Genomic DNA, 18,460 nt, shown 5'->3' with positions numbered 1-18,460 from the left:
GAAATGAACCTTTCCTGGACAGCTTCAGAATGATCTGGAGCTGTATCAGAACAAGTACTAGTACACACCCATGGACCACTATGGAACCTACCTGGACCACTGAGGGATTCACACATATACCTTATTTTTCATGGTTTGGGTGTTTGCTGCGACTTATATATTAAAATGTTCACAGACAGTCTCGAGAGGCTCTAGTCTTGTGTGTCTTGTGTGCCTCTGTCCTGTCTGTATCATGTCAGTTGATTGCACCATTACTTCTGTACCACTGAAAATTGAAAACAAACTTATTAAGATGATTGAGCAAACTGAACCCAAACACCCCCAAAAAGAAAATCATATTTTGCAGATTACAAACTGCAAGTAGCGAAATCTGCAGCTGAAAACGATAATCGAGCAGCAGAAAGAAAGTTTGGAGTGAGAGAGAAACTTGTGACACCGGGAGGATGCACCATGAAACTTTCCTGTAGTAACTGGATGGATGGACAAAGTCTGGACTTCAGTGACACTGAAACCATCCTGTCGGGATTCAGAAAGACCCGAACAATTCTAACTGGAACTGATGCTGAGTCTGACGACAGCGACACAGAAGAGGAAGTGGCGCTCTGTTTACCTCCAGAGGTTGTGGAGTTGCTCAGAAGTGACACCGAGGATGAAGACTTGAATGGATTTAGTGATTTGGAGTGAGATGGAGAGTTTGGTAAACTTGTTCTGTTCTGTTGTTTATGTTATAGTTTATCTGAAGAACTGTTCATATGTGACGTTAACAGTCTGTTGTTCTCTCTTCTGTTGTTATTACAACAACTTGACTTTACACAGGAAATGTCAGTTCCTAGTCTCTGATTTTATAAAATAAATTTCCCCGAAAAAAGCGTGACTTATAGTCCAGTGCGACTTGTATATGTTTTTTTCTTCTTGATTACGCATTTTTTGGTTGGTGCGACTTATAGTTCCGAAAATACGGTAAGTGTAATGTCAGACTATGGAACATCCCATAATGTATAAAGCGTATTGCCTAAACTAAACTAACCAGGTATAAACATGGACTAAACTATTAATAGTTTTTAGACAAACCAGGTCAGAACATGTGACTAAAAAAATTGAATTCGATATCTGTAAGAAAATTCTCATACCTGCCATATCGGCCTGAGGTCTCTGGTAGAGCATGGTAAACTCATCGGGATAATTCTCCACCCAGTTCCAAAACGCCTACAAGAAAACCGTTTCGTTTAACACAGAGAGACAGAACAAAAGCAGGTTCAAACCAGAAGGACTTCAACCAGGTCTACAACCAGGTCTGCAATCATAAACTCCAACCTTTTCTAAACTGTTGATGACTGCGAGTTGGGCAGGTTTCTTTAGGGCTCGAAATTTCAGGACGGTTTCTGAAATAGGGTAAAAGATTGTTTTAAAAATATGATAACATGTACATATATACTGTGTGTGTTTTTATGATTCTCCTGTACCTTGCAGCAGCCTCTTGAGTTTGGAGCAGTCCACGTTGATGTACTGCATGAGTTCAATGTCGTGGACGTCGACATTGTCCTCTGAACACACAGTCAGCTCCTGAAGCCTAATGACACAACAGGACAATTCTATGTGTAAATATATATTTTCTGTATTATTATTTATTTCATTCATAAAGTATAAAAAGACAAACAGTGCCATTATGTCAAACAAACAAGAAATCAATGAAAAGGAGCAGAAAGATGAGAACACATGAACAGTGAGACACAAAAGACACCCCGACTGCTGTATGCACTTGACCACAGCGAGTGAAGTATGAACTGCAGAGGATGTCACAGTCTGACCTGGTGGAGATGCGACTGAAGACGGCGTTGAAGTTGTTGCAGCTCAGAGAGAAGAGCACAGCGGAGGCGGAGGCCCTGAGCTCGGCCGCGTGCTGCTGGCCCTCTCTGAACGTGTAGATGAAGTGACAGATCTCAGGCAACAACTGCTTCACCAACATCGTCTCATCCAAACGCAGACAGTCCTTCGATTGCTGAGGACACAACATGCATGAGGTCATTCTTCACACAAATCTGAGTCCCCAAAGATTCTCCCAGAGATTCTTAGAAAGATGTCCAAAGTGGATTGTGTGAATTATAATTAAGGGACGGCTTGTTAATTACTTCTGTAAAGTACTTTATAATTATTATATTTTTATTATAAGACCATAGCTTCTCACTTAGATGACGGATGTGGTTTGGAACCACTTGTGTCGAATATTTGACTGAATTAGAGCAAAAACTCAGTAAAACCAGCAGGAACTTAACTGTAAAAACTGGTGGTGAATAGAGTGAACAATTCAAATCAGTGTATTTAGAACAGTTTAGAATGAGTCACCAGATCTTCACACATGCTTACATACTCAGGAGACACTAATATTTAAGATGGGCATTATCAAGGTAGATTTACAGTCAAAAGTACTGCTTAAGGAAAAATGGGTCAATTCACTTGGAAGCCTGAGGGCCACATTTGGCCCCTGGGCCATAGTTTTTTCTAATGTTTTGACTCAATCAAGTTTGACTAGCAGCTAGGTAACAATTTCGGTTTTAGCACAGGTATCATTTTGATTGTGGTGGAATTTACAAAGAGGTTAAAACAACCAAATCATTGTTTCAGATACCTGCCCTGAGACAGACAGACAGAAGTGTGGCTGCAATTCTGTGACTTTGGCCACCGACCAGCACACATGAACACATTCTTACACATGAACACTGTACTCCTGTAGTGGGGATCAAACTGAAATGCCAGCTACTGCTCAAACAGGTCTAAATCAAAAAGATTCAAGACTTTGACTGAAGTTAAGAAACCTGGACTAAAGAGAGACATAATAAAAACAGCAGTATTGTAAATGTTGATGCCTGTAAACAGGGACATTTACAAAAGTGAGTTATTCTCGAGAGCCCTAGAATATTAAACCTACTCAGTGAGCAACAGAAATGAAAACGTGGCCTTCCACTTTCTCCAGACTGAAGACAGTGTAGTGAGTGGAGGAGCTCAGGTAGCCTCCCACCAGTGAACGGTGAGGAAACGTCTGCAAATGTAATCCAGCCTGTTCACACTGAACTGCTGCATGATACATGAGATAAGTGCTTTTGCAGGGACCGCGCAAAAACTCAGGCAAAATCACCATAACTCTACGAAGGCAGGATTCAGCCCCTCTCCAGTTTAAAGAGAAGTGCTGCTCTAAACACGGACTCACCCCAGTGAAAGCAGGACTAAACCAGAACTAAACCAGAACTAATCCAGGTCTAAACACGGACTGACTCCAGTAAATGCAAGACTAACCCAGAACTAAACCAGATCTAAACATGGACCCACCCCAGTAAAAGCAGGACTAAAATAGAACTAAAGCAGAAGTAAACCAGAACTAAACCAAGTCTAAAACATGTACTCGCCCCAGTGAAAACAGGACTAAACCAGAACTAAACCAGGTCTAAACATGGACTCACCCCAGCCAGACACTTCTCCAGTGTGTCCAGGATGATGAGCTGAGAGAGGTACAGGTTCTTCTCCGATGCTTCTCCAAATATTCGCTAAAAACAAAAACAAGACACAGAAAGTAAGTATTTCTGACGCAGTTTAATTTACTACCATTTATTGCTTGCTTACTACTTTAAAGCTGTTGATTTTTTTTAAGTATAAACCTGATTAATACTTAAAAAGATATTGCACTTCTTTGTGAGCCCCTCAGTCAGAATGCAGGTTTTCACGGTAGGTCTGTCACAATCATTCCTATATGGACTTCTATTTCAATGTATGAAAGCTCGAACAATATAGTTTGGGTTCAATATTTTAGTGTGTACACTTTTGGCAGTACTGGTGAGGTGTTTGTTGTAATACAAAGGTTCAACATCCGTGGATCATAAGTTTGGAAATTTCTTGTCAAAACTGTGAATCTCCCCTAGACTAATACAGGTCCCTCCTCTCCATCTGAAATCATCACATCATCATTTTCTAGAACATGAACCCAAGCTATTGATATTTTGCAGTGACCTCGCACTGGGGATGTTCTACATGCATCTCTATGGTGAATTGTTCAGCAGTTACCATGGAGAAACAACGCACACATTTTCAGGAGTCTGAGCAGTACGTGGTTCATGGTCCTGGTTAGGTGTTTTGGTGTCAGATAAGGCATAATTATATAACGTAATATGTATAGAAAAAAAATAATAACATTAAAGTAATAGTAGTCATTTATTTATGGTCAGACTGTGTGAAATTAAATCTTAGGCTACGTTCAGACTGCAGGGTTTAATGCTCAATTCAAATTTTTTGTTGTGAAATCCGATGTTTTTTCGAGGTCATTCACATTTCCAATTAAATGTGATTTGTATGTGACTCCAGTGTGAACATTAATCACCCCAAAAGTGTCCCACGTGAGCACTGGAGACACGACGACGTCAACTGCAGCGAGCGTGCTCTGTGTTTACTGAAGTTGTCTAAACATGGACGCAGCATTGAGCACCTGGAGATTTTAAAGTTCCTCTCGTACCGGAGCCAGAACATGAACAACTTACTTGTTGTAAGGAGGAGATTGAGAAGGAGGACGACGAGGTTTTTGGCTGTGGCGTTTTGTGAGGCAGTCTGCTGAAAGGAACGTGTGGATGTAGATTTTAAGTTCTTTTATTAGTTTATAAAGCTCTTAATGGTCTTAGTCCTATTTATTTATCTGATCTGCTTTTATCATATGAGCCCTCTCGGACTCTCAGGTCTTCAGGTAGTCTTCTTTTAACTGTCCCAAGAGTTCAAACTAAAACTCACGGTGAGGCATCATTCAGCTTTTATGGCCCCCGTTTGTGGAACAGTCGACCTGAGGATCTGAGGTCCACTGCGAGTGTTCATATTTTTAAAAGTAAGCTCAAAACCTATCTTTTTAATTTAGCTTTTAATTGAAACTTTTATCTGTCTTAACTTAAATTATTATTATTATTATTATTATTATATTTATTTATTCTAAATTAAATTATCATTACTGTTTTACTTTGTCTCCATTTGATTTTAGCTCTCCATTTTGATTTTTATAATAACCTTTAGGAGTTTTATGTTTTTGTTTTTATGTTTATGTTTAAATGGTTGTATATATGGATGAAACAAAGGGATGGGGTGGGGGGTTGCTCTTGATTTTAATTATTGTATTGTAATTTTTCTGTTGCATGTGAAGCACTTTGTGCTACATTTTAAATGTATGAAAAGTGCTATACAAATAAAGTTTGATTGATTGATTGATTGATTGATGTGGAGACGTAGCCAAGAGTGGTGGGATAGTGATGTGCTTCGCTTCAGTGACACGGAGTTCAGTAATAATTTTCATATGACGAGAAGAATGTTTGTGTACATTTGTTGCTTGTTGATAACGTGTAGGTGGATGAATGTGCTTTGACCATTCAGACTGAAGTTGCATGTCAAAAGATCAGATATGTATCGGTTTCAGGAGCACATATCCAAGTGTCCTGGGTCGCATTTGAAAAAAATCGGATCTGTGTGGTTCAGACTGTCATTAAAAGATCAGATACAGGTCACATAGGGGCCAAAAAATCAGATTTGGGTCACTTGAGGCTGCAGTCTGAACGTAGCCTTAGATTAAAGGTGCACTGTGTAACTTTTCAGGTGGAGGCTCCGTCAAATACTTTTCTCCATGGAGATGTTATTGCTTTGTCTGGAATGTTTCACAGTATGACATTAAACCTTTCTATCTTCATGGAGACCAAACTACACCAAGTTCCAGGTCAGATCTGTGTAGAGGCGACCCCGCACACAGTCAGAATCCCTGTTTTTCTATGCATCTTTGACATTAAACAACCTGTAATTTAATAAATATAAGGAAGAGCTGTTTAATGCCATATTGGCCACGTTTACATGATGTTTTTAATTCCAAATTTATTGTTCTGAATTAAATAGTTTGGAATTAAAATGTTCTCCTTTGAGTTTACATGGAAAACTCGTTAAATCCTTTTTATTTAATTCTGCTCAGCGTCTGGGGGTGGGGAAGGTTCTGACTGGACAGAGACACGAACGTTTTTACGTCGACCGGAAGAAAACACGCACTTCAGCTGCAACAGGCGTTTTTGTCATCTCAGTTTGTGGTTACGCCACGGACACAAACATGATTCAGACTTTTTCCGCTCTGGCAGAAAAGCTACACAATGCACCTTTAAAGTCGAACAAAACCTCAGACAAAGCTGTGTCTACAGTTAGCATCACCCCCAGAGAATGTTGATGATGTCAGCTGCAAAGTCTCACTGTTTCCCTCGTGTCTCACCATGTTGTTGACATTCTTGAGGATGTTGGTGAGGCCGCTGATCACCAGGGAGAACTTGTACTTGGAGATGTTGATCAGACACTCTTTGTTGTGCTCCGTGCTGACTTTAGTGTGAGTGTTCTGGTGTCCCACTTTGATAGGAAGCTGGAAAGAGACACATAAAAAATTAGATAAACTTACAAATATATTAGGGGCAGGAAGAGATACAATTTCCACAAGACGAGACGAGACGTGAGATTGGCTACACAAGAATAAGATAAGACGAGATTTCGACATTGTTTAGAACAAATTGTACAATCCAGCTCCCAATTTTGGGCTCCCCATTTTTGATTTACTTCATTTAATATTTCTGCTTTCATCACAACACTGCTTTTTGGGACTACAGCTTCTCAAAAAATGTAACTCACCAGTACTTAACTCTATTTTTTATCCAATCCAAATGTAAAAACATGGGGAAAAAATCTCACGAGATCATTTTCAGCATGTGTGTAGAATCTCATGGCAATTTTGTCTTGCGAAATCTTGTGGCACGAGATCTTGTCCCGTCCCTACATTATATGCGTGAGATTTGACTAGGCCTGTCATTGGAGATGAATCGATACCAATACTGGTTCAAATATCGGTGTTGATCCAGGAACATGTGGAGTATCAGGTGTCGGTTTCATGTTATCGATTCAGGGCCTGTTCACACGAGAATACTTGCAGGTAAAAATGAAAAAATATTTTATCAGAAGTGTCTTTTGTTTAGACGGTGACGGTGTTTTTGGGGATTAAAAACGCAAAAGTCTGAAACCACCCTCCAGAGTGAAAAAGTTGAATACGGTTCTCTGTAGTGTTTCCGTCTACACTGCCCAAGACGCAAAACTCTGGTCAGATCTGCTCATGTCGTGTACGCGTTTACCTCGCATACATCACCACCTTGCGTCACCACCTAGCCTCCTGGCATGCATACCCAATCCAATTCCAGACACTTCTGCGACACAGTATGCACGCAGATTTCCTCCCGAAAATGTTCGTCTAAACCTGGACTAAAAAGTGAAGACGCAATGCCACTTTTGCGTCTTCTCTTCAGACTGTCATCATTAGGGCTGGGTATCATTAAGAAGTTGCCGATACGATACATACCGCGATACATAGGCCACGATACAATACATATCTCGATACAGTGAGCTTTTGATTCAGTACGATATATTTCAAATCGATTCGATATGGTTCAATAAAAAATAAAGTCTAAATCCAGGCTGTGACACTAAAAGTCTTTGTTAAACCACTTCTTGTGCAAAGTTCATGAGAAACGCAAACATTTTAATCATCAAAAAATGAAAATGTCAAATGTGTTGCATATACGAGTTTCCTTTCTCTAAACAAGCAACAAAACTGTGGCACTGAAACAAAATTATTTAATTAAATATACCAAAAAATACTCTACTACTACTACTACTACTACTACTACTACTAGGGATGGGCATTCGATGAAATTTTCTTAATCGATCATCGGAAGAATTAACGATCGATTATCGATTAATCATTAATGTTTTTATATTAAAATGATCATCATTATTATTACTATCTGCACTACTAATCTGCAGAAATAAATTCAACTTTACGACATATAAACCGTAACCACTCTAGAGCCACATCAGCCCGTTTGACATTATAATGTGTTTAATTCAGTTTTGCGCAACTCTCACAGAAACAAAACTTAAAACCGCATCGCTAATTTGCATAAACTCAGCGAAGATAAAAACACAGCTCTTGTGTCGCTGATGTGGTTCAACTTCTGTCAGATTAAAAGACATGACTCAGTGGAATATAGGTTAGTGTGACCAGATTTGCGTTTGTCAAAACCAGGACACCGTACGGGGGGTGGGGAGGTGGGGACTCGTCATCGACATTGCGCGACTCTCACCTGGTAAAACTTTTTCCCACTGGACACCAAAACATATGTTCCTGCTTTATACACTGTGCACATGGACTCACACTTGTCCCGAACGCAACGGAAAGCGTGGAATTTCTTGTACAAATCATCGTTAAATACGCATTTGTGCTTCGGTACGTTGCAGACTGTTTGTGTCTGCTCGCTCCTTCTGATGCAGAGACACATGTACAGACCCCCTTTTGGTCACGCTACACACAACAACCTATATTTGGTTTGTCGATTAAAATGAACGTAATCGATGAAATTCTTAATGATCAATTATCGATTTATCGATTAATCATGCCCATCCCTAACTACTACTACAGCAGACCATGATATCGATACTGTATCATCATATTAAATGATACAATATCGATATTTCAATATTTTTGCACACCCCTAGTCATATAAACGTAGCCTCAGTTGACATCCTGGCTTGGACTCTTGACTGACGGAAGCTCAAGACGTCTCATGATGTTTGAACTTTAATTTGTGCAAAGTTGTTCAGTTACTTGCAGGACACACAACAGTTACACAACACACTCAGATCAATTTTGCAATAAGCTAACTGTATTTTGAGAGAAAAACATGACATTTTCAATCAACACTTAAAGACATAGATAAGTTATTAATATCTGAACGGAAAAATCCCTAAGTCACGATAATAAATTACGATATATCGCTACAGAGAGATGGTGATGAACATTGAAACTAGTTTATGTCACCGATCCAAAAACAATAATACAAGAGAATCCCAGTGAACCATTTGTAAACAGTATCATTAATTAAGAGGCCTGAGCTGCAGCATAGAAATGGCAGAATGAAGCAATAATTAGCCACAGAAGTTACATTTTTAACCCTCTACAGCTCAAATCGTATTGTATCACAAATACCCTAAATCTACCGACTTTTATATCGAAATTATACACACATTCCGAATCCCAAAATATACAGGTTCAGTTTTCATATATTGAATGATAAGTATATATATATATATATATATTGTATTATTATTTATTTGAGCAAGGTAAAACAAAATCAGCAACAAAAACAAAACAAAACCAAGGATATCGTCATGGTATGAACCTCACAGTATGATATTTATTGTGATATCTTGGGGAGGCTCATTATGTAACAATATCCAAATCTCTCAGTACGATATTTTCACGACATACATCTCGATATTTTTTGCGATATTTTGTAGAGGCAAACAAAACTGTGAATATGCTATTTTTTCCTCTTACAATGCCTTGACAAGACTTAATCCAAAGAACTAAGACTTAAAAGTGTTAGAGCTGTTATTTCTATTATCTGTTACAATCTACACTGAAATGGAGCAAAGGATCATGGTCTATCTAGTTCCCTCTGTCTTTTTTTTAGCTATTGCTGCACCATAACTCTTTGTTGAAGCAAAGAGACTTGTGATTCGATATATTGGGATGAATCCGTGTATCATTCGTTCATTTGTTTTTCAATATAAAACCAAAAATTTTAAAACGAAAAAACAACAATTTTCTTCATTATTTGTCTCCAAAACCAAAATGAAAAAAAAGGATAACGATTAGTTTTTTCAGTTTTTGATTTTGTGTTTAAATGAAAAATAGAAAAAACGGATAACGACTTCCATGACTGCGATGCCGAACAGTTGCACCGCGTACGGACTGAACCAGGACTGATCCCAGAGCGGGACTGAGACCAGAATGGGACCAGAGCAGGACTGAGACCGAGATCAGGTCTGGTCCCAGTCTGGTCTCAGTCCCGCTCTGGTCCCGGTCTGGTCCCGGTCTGGTCCCGGTCTGGTCCCGGTCTGGTTCCGGTCTGGTCCCGGTCTGGTCCCGGTCTGGTTCCGGTCTCAGTCCCGCTCTGGTCCCGGACTTGGATCAGTCCTGGGTCAGTCCGTATGCGGTGCAACTGTCCGGCATCGCAATCACAGAAGTCATGTCACGGTCGTTTTTTTTTATCATTTTTCATTTAAACACAAAATCGAAAACTGAAAAAAAGAATCATTATCTGTTTTTTTCATTTAGGTTTTGGAGGCAAATAATGAAGAAAATTGTTGTTTTTTCGTTTTTTAATTTTTGGTTTTATATTGAAAAACAAATGAACGAATCATACACGGATTGTGATGGTCCACAATATTATTTTGAGAACTTTGACGATACGATATCACAATACTTCCGTTATTGTTACACCCCTAGTTTGTACAGCTCTAATCTACAAAGTTACCACTTTTAAACAGAATAAAACAGGAGATTTTGTTGTTTGTGGAGGAAGCAGACTGTAAATGGACACAAATAACTCGCTAAATGCGGCGTTCCAAATAGGAAGTCTGTATGCGGGCTCTTCCGGCTCTTACTGACTCCCATTGGAATATTGTGGCCCCTCTCTGCAGCTCCCTCGTCATCTTGGTCTTAAAATGTTCGTATTAACCCGCTCTACGTGATCTTGGTGTTTTTATTTCTCTATTTTGTCCATTTCTCGTATAGGGCCTGGCTCCAAATTCACTCCTGTAACTGTAAACATCACGAGCTTCTTTTGACTGGAGCTGAACGCTGCGGTTGACGTCACACTCCCTTAGTCCACTTCTTTACACGGCCTATGGGAGGAAATGACGGCTCTTGAAAAATTGCAGCCTTAGTCGTTTGCCAGTTGCATTTAAGTTTCAATTGCGATTAAATCGTTGCAGCACTAATATTTTTAATCAATAATAACGCTGCAGTCAACAGGAAATTTCTGAGGATCTGTCCCTTTATGTAGCACAGGTCAAAACTGAGACATAAATATTGGAAAAACTTTGGATTTGCGTTGGAAGAAGGCAAAACATTATACAAAATACCAACTCAACGTAAAACTTTGGGGGGCAGGAGTGCTACTTGGATATTAAAAAATTGTGCAGAATTGTCCTTTCGGTGCTCTTCAGAGTAGGGACCAGTCTCAAATACAAAGTAGAAAAAGCTGAGGCACTCAAAAAGTACAAAATAATGAAAAGCCTTTAATACCACATGAAAGATAAAGTTTAAATCAAGCCAACACGCTTCGGCTCGTCGTCCTTCTTCAGGGCAAACTTGAGAAGCCTATCACAGTGCACATTTAAAGTCATAGGTGTAGGTCACATGTTCCCAGTGGACTGGCCCACAGTCCCGTGGTGCATGATGGGACATGTAGGCCGAACAGATTTTAGTTACGAGCTATTTAAGACAAGATATAAGTAGTACAATTCCCAACAACCAGTACATAGAAAGACACATAGTATAAAAATATATATAGTGCAAAAATTCAAAAGTGTTACAGGTACAACATGAATAATTTGTATAATATATTAGAGGACTAGTCTTATACAGTTTCATGGAGACAAAGATGTAAAACAGGAATTGATTCCACCACATGTGGCAAGGCCAAGGCCCATGGGCCACATCCACAAGGGGTTAAAAGGTATCATTTATTATTATGTTGTGACTTTGTGCCGCTACTACATCTCCCACAATGCACCGCAGTTGTTTCGCATGAAGTGACTGCATCTCGCCGCTAGAGGCGCCAAAAAAATCATCAAATTTCCCCAAAAATGTCCAAGAAAAGAAAAATTGATGCAGAAGTACGGCTATTTTGTGAATGTTACTGAAGGAGTAATGTGAATGTTTTAACTTAAACTTTTAAATCAAATCCAATCCACTTATTTCTACAGCACATTTCATAAACAAAACAGATAAAAACATGTCCAATAGAAATATAAAGTAAAGCTCTACTTAACTCTACTAGTCCTCATTAAGACAATAAAACTAGTCAAATCAAATAAGAGCAAGAATATAATAATAAAAAGGTAAAAAACATATAAAAAAACAAATGAATAAATATGAAATGAAAAATCAAATACAGACTTTTACAGTTTTGTAACAGACTGTATAATATTACAGTTACAGTTTCAGTCTTAACTTTACAACCAGCCCTTTGATGACAAACATGAACCAAATGTGGCCCTTGGTGAAAATGAGTTTGACACCCTGGATTACACATTTAAAGCTTGTGGTTTTAAAGGAAGGGGGAGAAATTTAACTCTCCACTGAGTCCTGGGAACTGGGGAGGCTGGAGAGCAGATCCAGTAGGACTCTGTGTAGTAGTTTTTTCAGTCTATCTCCTTTCTTATTGTTTCTTTAATATGTTCAATTGCTCAGATTTTCAGGCTTTTACAGCTGCCATGGTTGTGCTTCTCTGTAATGCACGGCCATAGGATACAGGCGGTTATAAGTCCTTATAGCCTGTTTGTGCTCACTCTGTTTTTCAGTTTGCGTTTTGTTCGGCCTATGTAAAAACAACCACATGGGCATTCGAGTCTCTGTAACACATAAGTGGTGTTACAGTTAATGAATGTCCTGATATCAAAACTTTGACCTGATATTAGGGCTGGGCGATATGGATCAAAAAATATATCTCGATATATTTTGCTATATCTCGATATACGATATATATCTCGATATCTGTACAGGAAAAAATAACCCCCTAAAACGGAAAACTGCAAAAACAAATATGCCAAATTCCACAAGGTCCTTTTTTTAAAAATTAAAGTGTAAGAGGTAGGCAGTTCATATAGGAACATTTAAGATTACAAAAACCCCTAATTACATAAATAATAATTTAACTGTCAAATAAAAGAAATAAAACATATTTCCTTTGTTTCATTCATAAATAAAACAACTCAACTCAAGCCCATCTTTGCATAAACTCTGTTATCCAGACCATAATCATAACCGTGAGCTCCTTCAGCAGAAGAAGCTCAGGATGTTCCTTATTTTAACAGATCCATGTTCCAGCAGTAAGGAGCTCTGAGGTTTCCCACAATCCACTGCAGATCAAACCCAACGATTCCAAACACTTTTGTACAAGTGACACTGCAACAGATTATTTAATTAAAATCTTCTGCATAAATAGAATTTACATTACTAAACTTTACAAGATATATAGCATAACGACTCAAGAGCCACATCAGCCCGTTTGAGATTATAGTGTTATCATTTTATTTTATGTTATTTTTTTTTTTTCATTTTTTGCAGCTTTGCGCAGACTTGTTTATGTTTTACAGAAACGAAACTTAAAAAGCGCATGGCTAATTTGCATAAACAGCGCACTCCATGTGCTGTTCATGCGGTTCAACTTCTTTTGGACTAAAGGACATGACTCGGTGGAATGTGAGGATGTGCTGCTGGTGGTTTTGTCTGTAAATGGTGGAAAGGTTTCGTGGCGCTAGAAGCTTTTCACTGGCAGCAACTTTCGGCGTTCACGGCGATAGTGACGAGTGAATGAGACACGAGGGAACAAAATCAGGGAGGCGAGGGCGCGCGGGCGACAGAGAAGACAAACAAGCAAAGCGGCGAAATCAAAATTGAATATAAGCATTATATCGATATATACGATATGTCAGAATTCATATCGAGTTTTAAAAAAAATCTCGATATATTAAAAATATCGAGATATCGCCCACCCCTACCTGATATTATGTCCGTGAACAAGTTAGTCCGTTGTACGTGTTCACATTAGGTACAGTTACCACACCTGTAGCAGCCTTAGTGTCCAGCCATGTGGTTTGTTTCAGTGGAGGGAGATCGCTGTTCACCAGTTTATTACAGAGCGTGGGGACTTTTCTAAAGCTATTAAGGCTTTTAATTATTTTGTACTTTTTGAGTGCCTCGGTTTTTTCAACTTTTGTATTTACCAACTCAATATATCCACCCAAATCAAGACTAATACAGGACAAACGAGGGATGTCAAAAGAATCAAAAATCAGTTACTAACTGATACTAAAACTAGTACTGAATGTAGATAGATACTAGATAGTTTTAAGCCAGTGTCAACACTAAAAAGTCACATCCACAGGACAGAAATGAACCTTTTCTGAGAAGTTTTAGAATGATGTTGAGCTGTATTAGAACAAGTATAAGAGCACACAAACTAGGGATGTTAAAAGTATTGAATTGATACAAAAACTAGTATCAAAACTTGATACAGAAACAAAACAAGTATAAGAGCACATAGACTATTATACACCCATGGACCACCAAAAGAAAGTACAACAAAAAGAAAGTACTACAGTTTATGTTGAAAATCACATTCTATAGGCGAGTTTCAGCTGACGTCATTGTTATTAAAAGCCCTTGTTGCATGCTGGGAAATATTTTGGTCGGAGGCAAGAAACACGATAGCGGTCAAACACAGTGCGTAACCTCGCGTATTTCTCCCCGATAATGGTAAATTCCTGCTGCATTATCGGACGCACAAATAGAAGCACGGAAGAAGGAAAATGTCTTTTTCGTATTCCGCTAACGGTGAATTAAACGGCTTTCAAACATCCGCAGAGCAAACGTAGAAGTTCCTAACAAACCGTGGACTCCAACAAGTTCAACAACACATCGAGACTCTTGGAGGTTTTCATCTTTTCTGCTGTGAATGGCCCAGGAGTTTCCACCAAGTCATTGTGGATATCGACGAAATGAATATTTGTCCAGGTAGTTGGCGATTCTGACCAGAAATTTGGTTTGGTCCACCTTTTGTCGGGGTTGAAAAGGGTGATTTGTCGTCCATCGATGCTTATGACCAATTTCTGGTCAAATGGTCTTGGGTCCTCTGCCGTTAGAGTGGATAAATAACCGGGATCAATACCCTTTACGTGCTTTCTCGCTCCGTCCGTCATATTGAATTAGTGTTTCTTGCCGCCGACCAAAATAATTCCCAGCATGCAACGCACGCTTTTGTCAGCAATGAAACCTCACCTATTGTCTAAATAAAGAGTGTTTTTTTATTAACATCATGGTATCAGAATTGGTATTGAGTATCAAGTTTATTCCTTAGTATCGAAAATAAATTTTAGTATCATGACAAAACACTATCTCTACTAAAGGTGCATTGTGTAACTTTTCCAGCGGAGGGTTGGTCAAATGGTTTTCTCCATGGAGATGTTGTTGCTTTGTCTGGAATGTTTCACAGTATGGCATTAAACCATTCTATCTTCACCAAACCAGACCACATTACAGGTCAGATCTGTGGAGAGGCGACCCCAATCCCAGTCAGAATACCTGTTTTTTCTAGGGATTTTTGAGCAATAAAACCAGCTGTAATAGAATACATGTAAAGCACAGCTGTTTAAAGTCACACGGTGGAACATTCCAGGCAGTGCAATGACGTATCCATAGAAACAAGCAGGGACGGGACGCCAAATCAAAACGTTTGCGATTGCTGAATGGAGTTTGCCGAAAATCGAGGTTAAAACTATTGCAAAGTACTCAGCGTGGACTTTTGTATTTCCTAATTTGAATAAGAGACCGCAGCAGATTTCTGGGAGAGGAAGTGCGTGGACGTTCTTCTGGAAAACTGTGGGAGTGAAGGAGTCCTGTCACAGCGTCACATGAACCAAACAACAGTCGGGTCTATGTCCGAGCCTGTGTCACTGGGGCCTTTGTGCGAGTCACTTTCCACTATACCACACACAAGGAAACAGGAAAAACAATACTACACACTGGGGCTAGAGGCTTTCGTACTCCTTTTTTTCAATTAATCATTCAAAAATTTATATTAATCGGCCGATGGTTTGATTTAGACTGGGTTTTCTATGGAACAACAGCAGCGAGAAGTTAGGAAGTGCGTTAGTTAGCTGAAAAGTTGAAGGTATTTATATGTAAAAAGGCGGATTAAATTCATGATTCACACATTTAATCTGTCTTTATTTAAAATCACTGTTTCCTAGTACTTTTTTTTTTTTTTGCATAAATTGATGTTTTGCATGAATTCTAGACACAGGTGTAGTCTTAGAAGTGCAGTTTGGGTCAGATACAGAGATACGGAATAATTTTGAGAGCTTTTGTCATGCCGTTTTTTTAGTCGACCAAAAGATGGGCAGCACGTGTGTTCATAGTCGACCAAGAATTTCAATAAAACAGTTGACTTTAAAATCTTTAGTGGTGAGAAAACAACAAAAATGCATCAAACATCAGGTCTGATACTGACCCAGGCCTAAACCAGATCTAAAAAAGGACGAAAATCAGGACTGACCCAGGACTAAAATCAGGTCTGACACAGGTCTAAACCAGCACTAAATCAGGAACTACACCAGATCTAAACCAGGACAAACCTAGGTCTCAGTCCAGGTCTAAAAGCACCTCAGATAAACCACTACAGAACGAAAGACCTCACAAAAGTTGTCGTGAACTTGAACAAAAACAAGTTTAAACCAGGAGATTAAACCACAACTAACCAAGAACTAAACCAGGACTAAACCAAGAACTAAACCAGGTCTAAACCTGTACAAAATCAGGACTAAACCAGGACTACACCAGGTCTCAGTTAGGATTAAACCAGGTCTAAAAGCACCTCAGCTAAACCACTACAAAACAAAAGACCTCACAAAAGTTGCAGTACACTTGGACAAAAACAAGTCCAAACCAGGAGATTAAATCAGGCCTAAACCAAGACTAAACAAAAACTAAACCCACTTATGTTCTGTAACTTTTATTTATCCTTCAAAATCACTAGTGAACAGTAGTGAACATCATTAGGAGACGTTTTAGGCCAACACAGCCTGTCAAGAGGCTTATTACATCCAAATAAAGGCCCAACTAAGACATCGACTGAATCAATATCATGGAACCGATACCCGATCCAGCAATTTTGCAGTATCAGTATCAAAAAAGTACTGGGAAACAATGTATTTATATGAAGACAGACTGTGAATCATGAGTTCAATCTGACTTTTTACAAATACCGAAACACACCACATCTTCAGTGAACTCGCTCCCTCACTTCTCCTTTCTGCTGTTTTCTCATAGGAATCTAAATAAAACCTAAATAACATGATTAGCTGACAAATGACTGACTTACAGAACTCACAGCCCACAGCACAGTTCTCAAAAAGAATTATTCTAGCAGCACTTTAGGAAACCAGGTATAGCCTCAAAAATCCACTTTCGGTTTTAATTGCTATATTCGACATCATTCACATTTTTCTCATACGGTGCCTGTTTAATGGACTTAGCGAAACAATAATCAGGAAGTGGCTCTAGTTTCTAATGCTGCTTTCTTGTAACAGTAATAATCGGCTCAGAGCCACTAAACCATGCGAAATCCCCCTTTAACTCCACACACACGGTTAAGACGACGTAATGACTTTTAAATGACAACTCCGGAATCTGTCACTTTATGTAGCCCAGGTCAGAACTGAAACTAAAAGAAGTAAATATTGAAAAATGTTGGATTTTGCTTCGGAAACTGCAAAAAAAAAGGCAAAGCTTTACACATAATGCCAACTCAACGTACTTGGCCAAATCATGACTAAAACAGGACGAACTAGGGATGTTAAAAGTATAAAAAATCGGTTACGAATTGATACAAAAACTAGTATCGAAAATAGTTACAGAAACAGAACAAGTATAAGAGCACATAGACTAGTATACGCCCATGGACCACTCCACGTCCTGGACCACTGAGGGATTATACACATATAAGGCCACAAAAAGAAAGTACTATGATTTAATGTTGAAAATCACGTTTTTTATTAATATCATGGTATCAGAATGGGTATTGAGTATAAAGTTTATTCCTTAGTATCGGAAATGAATTTTAGTATCATGACAACACGATGTCTGATTAACAAAAACACAGGCAACATTACTGTCAAATGAATGTGATAAATAAATACAATATATACTTGATCTAAGCCAGTACTAAACCAGGTCTAAACCAGGTCTAAAAGCACCTCAGATAAATCACTGCAGAACGAAAGGAAGTGGTAAACTTGGACTAAAACAGATCTAAAACCAGAAAACTAAACCAGGACTAAACCAGGACTACAAAATATACTAGAAAACATTACACTGTGATTACTTGTAATAAATAAATACAATATATACTAGATCTAAGCCAGTACTAAATCAGGTCTTCCCCAGGTCTAAACCAGGTCAAAAAGAGGACTAAAGCAGGTCAAACCTAGGTCTCACTCAGAATTAAACCACATCTAAAAGCACCTCAGGTAAACCACTGCACAACAAAAGACCTCAGTAAAAAGTTGTAAAAGCTGCAGTAAAATTGGACAAAAACAGGTCTAATCCAGGAGACTAAACCAGGAGATTAAACCAGAACTAACCTAGGTGTAACTCAGGATTAAATTAGGTCTAAAAGCACCTCAAATAAACCACTGTAAAACAAAAGACCTCACAAAAGTTGCAATAAAACTGGACAAAAACAGGTCTAACCCAGGAGACTAAACCAGGACTAAATCGGGACTAAACCAGAACTGAGCC

At 38.8% G+C, this 18,460-nt stretch overlaps 1 protein-coding gene across 4 annotated transcripts in view; it reads right to left on the bottom strand.

Moving 5' to 3' along the window:
- The window catches only part of nf1a (neurofibromin 1a), a 125,368-nt gene that overhangs the window by 103,729 nt on the left and 3,179 nt on the right, over positions 1 to 18,460 (bottom strand). For all 4 annotated transcript variants that reach the window (XM_055148100.1, XM_055148102.1, XM_055148101.1 and 1 more), the window contains exons 3-8: positions 6,266 to 6,409; positions 3,456 to 3,539; positions 1,809 to 1,999; positions 1,464 to 1,570; positions 1,315 to 1,382; positions 1,131 to 1,206 (exon numbers count right to left, since the gene is read on the bottom strand). In XM_055148100.1, coding sequence (XP_055004075.1) covers positions 1,131 to 1,206; positions 1,315 to 1,382; positions 1,464 to 1,570; positions 1,809 to 1,999; positions 3,456 to 3,539; positions 6,266 to 6,409 — 670 coding nt within the window. The remainder of the gene's footprint in view (positions 1 to 1,130; positions 1,207 to 1,314; positions 1,383 to 1,463; positions 1,571 to 1,808; positions 2,000 to 3,455; positions 3,540 to 6,265; positions 6,410 to 18,460) is intronic.

The sequence above is a fragment of the Boleophthalmus pectinirostris genome, unplaced genomic scaffold, assembly GCF_026225935.1.
Source record: "Boleophthalmus pectinirostris isolate CB_2022bp ecotype Guang Dong unplaced genomic scaffold, ASM2622593v1 HiC_scaffold_9, whole genome shotgun sequence".
Taxonomy (NCBI): Eukaryota; Metazoa; Chordata; class Actinopteri; order Gobiiformes; family Gobiidae; genus Boleophthalmus; species Boleophthalmus pectinirostris.
This window is presented reverse-complemented; position numbering and strand designations above follow the sequence as displayed.